Below are 9,404 nucleotides of genomic sequence, written 5' to 3' on the forward strand. Positions count from 1 at the left end.
CATAACCAAAGTCACCTCTTGGGAATAAGTTGATGGCTAAATCTGGGACATCAAGCTTTGAAGTTTCATTTTCAAATTTTAGGATGGATTTAGGTTATAAATAGAGAGGACTGTTCCCAACATCATGGATGCTACGTACAAAATGTCAACTATGCAGTTCCCAACATCATGGATTTAGATAATCGAGAGGGAAAAAAAAAAGGCACAACTCTCATGCACAAATATGAAGACGTTTATCTGGCAGTTCTTTAACAAGACTAGGAAAAACTGAGAAATCAGAATGCATACCTTGAAAGAGGAAATACAAGACCATAGTAATGCGCCCATTCATTGCAAATGAAGCATATTTCTGTGCAGTTTGCACTATTTCTGCCCCTTCTCCTATACCAATCACAGGATCAGTCCTGTATATATATCCTAACCACCATCAGGATTGCTCATGAAATTTGTTTGCATCAAGAATAATGCCTAAACATCAGAGACAGGATTGGATAAGTTCACAAACATAAAATTGAAGATGTCTTACGAGATGCAAAGAATCAATTTCTGAAAATAAATACATTATGTCCTGAACACAGGCTGAATGCATCCTATAATCACAGTGGCTAACTAGGAAGGTTATTATACAAATCTATGGCATACACATGAGATCAAGTATAGTAAATTCTACATGTTTGGTCGCAACAAAATGTGTTAAATACGGACATCTTTGATTGAAAGCTAAAAGGGTTTCAAGAGAAATAAGAAACCAATTAGCCTTTAATGAAGTGCCTTTTTAATCCTTTTCTTCTTAGGGCTGGTGCTCCTGCTTCCGCTACACTTTGGACAAAACCAATCCTCTTCTGGAATGCTTTCAAGAGGAGGATCGCAGCAGTCTATATGTATCCCAGCCCCACAGCCAACAGAGCCACATTCATCACCGCATATCAGCATATCTTCCCCTCTATCGCAAGAACAACAAACTTCACAGGCTATATCATCACCACCATCACAATCCTTTGACATTGTCAAGTCCTCAGGAATCATTTCTGCCTTGCTCAAAAGGTTGGAAAATGACTTCTCTGCCAGATCATTGGTATTGTACAGTACATGTCTCTCAAGAGAATTCCCAGGCTTGCAGACATAGTCCACCAAGTAATCAGCAACGATGCAGGGTATCTTATGTTTTAAGAACTCTTGGACCCACACATCTGCTCGTGTTATGCCAGGACTGATGATAGCAAAGTCAACTCCAGATGTAATAAAACGGGTGTAAGGAGGAGAAGTTGCTAAGATGGTACCGTCCCCTGCCTTCACTACACGTTTCAGAGTATCCTGTTTGTTGAACAGTAAGATGCGGACAGTGCATCAGATCATGCACATAAGATAATTGATCAGCTAAAATCTATACACCACCATTTTCAGGAAAACTGAAACCCTGAGAAAGCTTATGCAACACGTTATAACTCGACCAAGGAAAAAGTCGCAGGTAAACATATCTGAGAAGAAAACATACCAAAGGTGGTGTCATGCATTCTCCATAAATGATAATACGCATCCCATAGAAGGCTCCATGACCTGTTCTCTCCTTCAACAGCCGCCACTTCCTTGGAGCCTCTAAGTTAATTGTTCCATCTTCGCTAAGGCCATTCTTGTGCCATTCATAAGATTCCTCTGCCAAGAACCTCCCTGCCTGACTACAAGCAGTTAAATAATCCGTCTTAAGAATCCACCTGCAATAAACAGATATCTATCAGTTTGAGCAGGTGACTCGTACAATTATAGATGGTCTATACTGTAACTCATTCCAACAATTTTCCAATCTTGACCACAAAAAAGGAACAAAATAAAAAATTTCTCAGCAGAGAAAAGAGGAATACATAGTTTACAACAGTAAACTGAATAATGGACCACATTGAGCTGTCACAGACAAGAATTTTAAAAGAGGTTTTTTAAATATCTGTATTCAAACTTCAGAGGTTAATGCACAATGTACTGTACCTTCCAGATGCTGCAGCAGCAAAAAACTTTTCTGTCCTGCGAATTGGGCCTGGAGCTATGTAGTGTGTTGCCTGGTATGACCATTGATGAGAATCTCTGCAGAGTTTTCCTTTCAAACTCTTAATAACTTTCTGGTACTCCTTCCTTTGCAATCTATGCCCACTCAATATAAACCATAGGGGTTCGGCTTTCACTTGCTTTGTAACCTCTCTTCCTGTTGTAGAACCAAGATTACTTTTACTAACCTTATGATTAAACTTCACCGGTGCTTTATTGGATTTAGCAGCTGTTTCACCAACACGCTTGTCATCCAGACTTGCATATTGATCTCCATCAACAGCAGGCTTATTCTCCTTCTCAGCTTCCACAGAGTTCTTGGACTTTTTCCTAGATATAATTCTGCTTTTACCTTGACCTGCACGATGTGGCTCAGTGCTTTCCTTTTCTGCAGCATTCTCCTCAATTTTCTTGCCATTAAGATTCTCTTCCATATTCAGAACTTTCTTAGACTCTTCTTTTCTAACAATCGAAGTAACAGTCTTGGTATTGGTCTTACCTGAAGGCTGCTTCCTTCCTTTTCCTTTTACAAAATCTTCTGTCAAGATTGATTCATCCCTCTTTTGTATTTCAACTGGATTTTTCCCTTCTACCGGACCATTGCGCATGTAAGCTGCAGAATTATCTGCTTCTAATTTCATTTCTATCTTATTATCTGCTTTATGTGGCAAATCAATCATGTCAGCCTGCTCTTCTTCGAGAAAGTTTTCACATTCATTTTTCTCATCTGGAGCCTCAGTCTCATCATCCATGAAACCAATCTTAACCTCAATATTATTCCCCAGCTTTGTAGCACTTTCCGTCTCCATCTTCTCTGTTACTGCAACATTGACAATTGCCAGGGATGTCTCAAGCTCAGTGGCATCAGAAAAATTCCCATCCTCTTCTCTCTCTTTCACCTCAGCCATAGTAACTGTAGGATCATTTTGAGAAGCAGTTGCATTTAAGTATATGGAACCTTTCTGGCTCTCATTGCTTTTCAATTTTGATCTAGAACCTAAAGTCTTTTTGGCAATCATCTTCTTCCTAACTGGCTTTGTAATGAAGTCATCTTTTCCTGCCCGAAGCACATGCAAATCAGAAAGCATGTCAGATTTATCTATCTCTAATTCCTTAAGTGAAAATGGACCGCCTCCATCTTGCTGCTGATTTTGTGGCTCCCCTGCTTCTGCAACCATCTGTTCATATCTTTCAACAACAAAACCTCCACTATCAGACCTGAGGACCAAGTTGTTCTCTCTCAAGTCCCTGGAGGATGGTTGTGGTGTCTTATTATTTGCACTCTCATTTTCACCAGTTTCCAAGACCATATTTGCAAGGAAAGCGTTATCTTCTGTGACCGTGTTTCTACTAAATTTTGATGACTTGGCTGTTGAATATTTGGCATGTGAGTTTAGCACAGCATTCATACTACTCATATCATGCACAGAGTGACCAGTATTGCCAAGAGGAGAATGGTTATTAATCCTAGATGGACCATCCACCAAATGTGTTGGTTCAGAACCTTGAACTGCGTTTGTAACTGATGGATTCAGAACTTTGGCAGAAGACTTGTTGACGGATTCACCTAAGAGAACTTTAGGAGAGCCTCTAGTGTTGCCTGAGTTTCCAGGGTAAATTGATGATGGGGACCTTCGTGGAGTTCTCCTTGTGTAACTTATTGTAGCATTATACTTAGCATCAGAATGAGAAGGCCTTTCAACAATTCTAGAAACAAATTCCAAGTCATTGCTTGTCCTTGTAGAAATAGGAGTCCTCTCTTTTGGATCAGGTGGATCATTGGAAGAGGCACCCTTGAAGCCACAAGCGTCCAAATGGCCAGGCACCCTTGATAGACCTTCAGGCTCACTCAAATTATGTGATACTTTCAGCACTTCCCCAGTTTTGGGCATTTCACAAGACTTGGATGTTCCAGCTTTTAAATTCTGACTCTTATTCACATTTTCACAACTTGGTTGCTTCACACTGGTACCCTCAGCTTCATCCTCAGAGTCTTTTGCTTCAGCTTCCAGCATCTCCAACTCATAGCCACTGTTCAAATAGAGCAAATTTAAGCACATATTTTAGCATCTTCACTAGATTCAAGTGTCCGTGTATGAAAAAATAGTCAAAGTTAAGCACATATTTTAGCATCTTCACTAGATCCAAGTGTCTGTATATGAAAAAATAGTTAAGCAAACAATCAAAGGTTAGAAAACCTCAGCTGCCTAATATGTGTGTGTGTGTGTGTGTTTGTCTTTTATTTGGATAAGAAAAGATAACATATACTTGTTTACCAATGCAACTCATTGAGATGCTTATTTTGTGCAAACAGATAATGAGTCACAGATCTCAGCTGAAGAATGACCATCCATTCAGTAACAATATAGTAAACAAGGGACATGTACTTGTATGTGATAACCCACTCCAAACTCAACGTCTTGGGATGGAGGATGCACACAAAGCTCGAGTGGTCCATGAAAGGAAACAAAGAATCGTGCCCTCTCTTTCTACTCATTATTCTGAAGTGAAGAAATATCCAAATGAAAGAAACAAAAACACCTAAAACAATCTCAATTTATCATTCAGGTCATTCCTTACTGGAGTTCAAACTCATAAGGTGGGCTAAAATAATACTAAGTTTCTTCTCTCGTTATGCACAGGTTGTTGTCAAGAAGTGGTGTCCAATTTATCATGTTGAATGCTACTAAACCCAGAAGTTAAACTGCCTCACCTCTTGCTATAATTATCTTCTGGAAGAAGCTCCCAATTTCTTAAGCTGCAGCAGAAGGATACGTTCAAAATGTGAGAATGCTCATGTATTTCAATGTGTAACAGAGCAAAAGGTACCAACTCTGTGGTCTACCAATCAGGAAAAAAAAGAAGAAGATGACTCACCAATCTTCCAACCATCGATGATTAACAAGCTTTATCTTCTTCATTTTATTGGCAAGCTCATACTTCTCACCTAGACAAGTGAAAATCTCTAATTAACATCTAGTCAAGCTGAGCACTCGCATTGTACCAGAGTGAAGTAAGAAAAGTTCCATAGGATCAAATGATAAAATAGCAGCAAGTAACAGTGCAATTATGATGTTCGTGCAAATAAAAGCATTAGAAGAAGAAGAAGAAGGCTACTGTCAACTGTTCAAGAAAAATGAAAGTAACTCTCTTTGCAAAAAATTTCTTCTGTAGATTAAGTCTCACCATAAAAAAAAACAAGAAGTATATGAACTTAAAGCAGAACAATAATCAATGATAACCCTAATGTATGAGTAGGATTTCAAAATCATCAAAGGAGCACAATATCCATAGTGTATTAAAGAGAAAAACCCTATAAAGATAGGTTTAACCAAATATTCATAAGCAAAAATATCTCTTCTTGTTTGGTTCAATGTTTTTTCCATCTAATGTACCTTTCTAGAGTTAATATCTTCCATATGCTATGGGAAGATGATAACATGCATAGCTGAGCAATCCATGGATGACTGCATATTCCAGTCAACTAAGCCTCATTCCAAAACTATCGTGCCTTTGAAACATATTACCCAACTAACAGCAGCTAAAACACGCTATATATTATGCAGCGACTGCAGCAAGCTTAGTATGCTTTTGGTATCAAGCAAAATCATATTAATACAAGGAAAAGAGGAACTGCATATATGCATTCATTAAGAATGGTGTTCAGTATGTGAAAATCAAAACCACACCTTCAAATTTGTAGCAGATGAGATGAGTAACTCTGTTAGCCACCAATGGCTTAGAAAAATGTGCCCCCATCAAGCCAACCATGGTCTGTGAAAGAAAATAGAAAACCCATAAAGATTTCATTCCCAGATGCTCATGAAAGCTAACAAAACGAGCAACATTTACCATAATGTCATCTCGATCTTGGCGTTGGTACCCAGTCAAGCACATTGTTATATTCTTGGCACGCGGAATTCCATTCAAATCTCTAAGCGGTCGATACATTATCTATTGTACAAAAACTAAATCATAAACATCGAGCAATTTTATATGTGAAAGAACAAATGAAAAAAGTAACAGCATTAAAAATAAAAATATAGAAATTAAAAAAATAAAAATAAAACTCACAGAAGTGGCATCAACAGGCATCCCAATATCAAAACTATGATTAACCCATAATCCTCTCACAACCGTCTTTCCATCATTTCTTGCACCAACACATACAGGATCATCCTAAAAATACATATTTAAAAATAAATAGATGGCTAAATTACAATTTTTTTAATTGATCATTAAAGTGTGAATAATAATTAATTACTCACGTAAACAATCTTATCGACAATGACGTGAGTGCAGTTCTCACTATACTGAACAGCATCAACGCCGCCGCCATTGACAAGCTTTGATTTAACCTGCACCACAGTTCAAAAAATAAAAATCAGTCTATTACATCTTCTTCCTTTCAATCAATAACAATGATTTAAGGCAGGGAGGGGGTGGAAGAACCTCGGTTTCGCTGATGGGATCGAAACCAAAGAGAACGAAACGGACGCCGAGAAACGTTTTGGAATGAGAATCTGTTTCCAGCATTGAATCGAAATTTTAAAAAACAAAATGAAGAATTTATTATATAAGAAGAGAGAAGGGAAGAGTATGTTATAAGACTGAGAAGTGACTCTCGAGTCAAAAGAAAAGGAGAAGAGGATAAAATGGAGATGAAGAGAGGCTTCTCTACTGTATGAATTGTAGGCAAGGCTGGTGGAGGAAGAAGGAGAGAAATATTATTGAGGGAGGGAATTATAGGTTTCATTTTTATGCCCTGGCGGCTGGCGGGAGAAAGAAAAATTGTGGGTGCCTCCATTTGATAGGACACGTGTGCGCGAGTGGTTTCGACGCCCTGACCGAGATTGGAACCTCGTAGAAGCTGAGTTCGCCGTCGTTCGTCTCTTCTCTGATCGTTTTATTTTATTTCTTTATTTTTGGCTTAATTTTAATTAAAGTCATCTCCTTCCTGCCAAATAAAAAAAAAGAGTTTTAAAAAATATATATTTAATTAAAATTACTGTGAGTTGATTTTTTATATACAGAATAAATAAAAAATAGATATACATTAATAAAAAAATTATTCTAGCTTTTACAAAATTAAAATTTAAAATATAATTATATATGGAGCTTGATGCAAAAAACATAAATTATTTAACCAATCAAATAATTTTTTTATAATATAATAAAAACTAGAAGCTACTATAATATAATACTAAACAGTCTTGTAACTTGATGTTTTATTTGTAATATATAACCTGCAATATTATTTTGTAAACATTGAATTGTAATAAAATAAATTATATGTTTATAGTATAATATTTTTATGTATTTCAATTTAAATAAATAATATAAACTTCATTCTAAAAAAATGTATATTTCATCAAATATAAGCTAAGACGTTTGCTATAAAATGTGGATATTGGATTAAATAAATAAAACATTAAGATTAACAAATGGTTTGTGATCCAATGCTAAAGCGCTTTTATGCCTACGTAGGAAGTAGTATTTACATTTCAAGGCCCGTTTGTTTGTTTTGAGTAAGATAATTTATAGGAAACTATTTTTTGGATTCTTTTGTGTTTGTTTTGGAAGATATTTTAAAAAAAATATTTCATGTTTATTGTTTATAAAATATTTTATACAAAATTGATAGATAAAAAATATTTTATGATCAATCTTCAAATTTAATTTATTTGTTATAAAATATTCTCAACTCATAAAATTCCATAAAATATTTTATGAACAACAATCCTCTTATAATATCATCTAACTATTTCAATCATTATATCATCCTCCACCACCACCTCCTCTTTTAACACTATCATGATCGCCTCGTCACAACCATCATCATCTCACCACAATCTCTTCCTCCACCACCACTATTGAAAAAATATTTGACATGTAAAATATTTTATACAAAACAAATGGACCTTGATTAAAAGGAAGGGCATTATTGTTATTTTGCAACTTGGTAAGGATGTCATTGGCAATTATAGTGTGCCAACAGTGGCACCCATAAATAAATTGCACATCATTAATTATTAAAACAATATAAACTCAAGTTAACCATCTTCATCAACTTGTGACCCAAATCTTTAATTGAGCTGGTGTCATGGGTTAGGCTGGTTTTAAGAGCTTCGCAAAGCACAACAAGATCGTGACCTTTTCCTCTTTTTTCTTCGTAAAACATCTACCTCAAAAACACTGAGTAAAATCAAATAGCTTCACTATCTCATATATACCTTAATCTCTTATATCTTATCACGTAGGTCATCAACTAAGTTTAAAACAAGTCCAACATGATTAATATCACTTAAATGAGTATGGTTGTGATAGAATGATATTAACACATTCAAAACAAATTGATGTGCTTGAGGTTAGGGTATATATGTTCATATGAGTGGTCTCATAGGCTAAGAGGAAACCATGAGCCTATTATATAGTTACCAGGGCTTTTTGGGCTAATAGGGTCAATTAGGGGTCATGTACACCCGTAGGGCTCATGTCATCATCATGAGTTCAATGTTCTATTAGGCTAAATGGTGTGATCAAGCCTAACTTGGAGATGCGTCATGTTCAAGCCTGGGGACCCTATGTATATGTTCTAACCCATCATTTTTTAGGCTTGACTTGACATATACCTCATGTCCGATGCCTTCGGGCTTATGCTATGTTTTGTACCTTGCACTTTTTGCCTATGTTATAGGCATAAATCCTATATGTACCAGCAACTTCCCTGGGTCTTTATGTTATCGAACACAAATACTTCTATTAGGACTTATTCTAAGCACAAACATCTTCCATGTTGCTTTATTTCCCTATGAATCATTATGATAAAATTATACGAGAGAATCTTAAAAGCCAGCATAAGAATGTGTAATAAAGAGGTGAAGGGTTTATAACTTTTGAATTTTAAAATTTGTAAATGATAAATAGGCTAGCATTACATGTCAAGTAAGTGGGACACATGACTAAAGATAATACACGATCATTTATTATATAAAGGTGTATATAAAGTATGTTATTGCTTTTACTTTGTCACCTTTTGGAAAATCAAAATTGCTATAATTTTGCTCTCTCAATATTTTTTAGACTAAACGATTTTAGGTAAAAAAGACCATTATTAAGAAGTTACAAGAACATATACCAAATCGTATAAAACCACCCGAAAATCACCACGAAAACTAGTCTTATTCCCTTTTCACTTGGTATGGATTTTAGGTGTAATTTCAAGTTCTAAAACCATCATTTAAGGGATTTTAATTATAGTAAATAAACTCATTTTTAGATTAGCAATTTTTTTTGTAACTTTTAAAAAAACTTATGTATTACATACTTTTTTAGGGAAGTTTATGGGTCTAGGTTAGGACTACCCC

The 9,404-nt window shown here is 35.8% G+C and overlaps 1 protein-coding gene across 1 annotated transcript; it reads right to left on the minus strand.

Moving 5' to 3' along the window:
- Positions 1-487: 487 nt before the first annotated feature.
- On the minus strand, positions 488-6,821 carry LOC7460448 (BRCT domain-containing protein At4g02110). The gene is made up of 10 exons (XM_024594451.2): positions 6,490-6,821; positions 6,306-6,395; positions 6,112-6,216; positions 5,890-5,991; positions 5,727-5,811; positions 4,915-4,984; positions 4,751-4,795; positions 1,981-4,068; positions 1,496-1,712; positions 488-1,314 (listed from the first exon to the last, which is right to left on the minus strand). Exons 1-10 carry the CDS (start codon positions 6,571-6,573, stop codon positions 760-762), a joined length of 3,441 nt encoding a protein of 1,146 aa, XP_024450219.2. The 5' UTR covers positions 6,574-6,821; the 3' UTR covers positions 488-759.
- Between the last annotated feature and the right edge of the window lie 2,583 nt (positions 6,822-9,404).

This window comes from Populus trichocarpa, chromosome 2, assembly GCF_000002775.5.
Source record: "Populus trichocarpa isolate Nisqually-1 chromosome 2, P.trichocarpa_v4.1, whole genome shotgun sequence".
NCBI classification, from domain to species: Eukaryota; Viridiplantae; Streptophyta; class Magnoliopsida; order Malpighiales; family Salicaceae; genus Populus; species Populus trichocarpa.

Bases quoted from the DNA above. Each gene is read 5' to 3' on its own strand.
- LOC7460448 (XM_024594451.2), bottom strand. From the start codon at position 6,573: ATGCTGGAAACAGATTCTCATTCCAAAACGTTTCTCGGCGTCCGTTTC. The intron at 6,217-6,305 runs GTGAGTAATTAA...ATGTATTTTTAG, and splicing joins TTGTCGATAAGATTGTTTAC to GATGATCCTGTATGTGTTGG. The intron at 1,315-1,495 runs GTATGTTTTCTT...TTCAACAAACAG, and splicing joins AATGCATGACACCACCTTTG to GATACTCTGAAACGTGTAGT.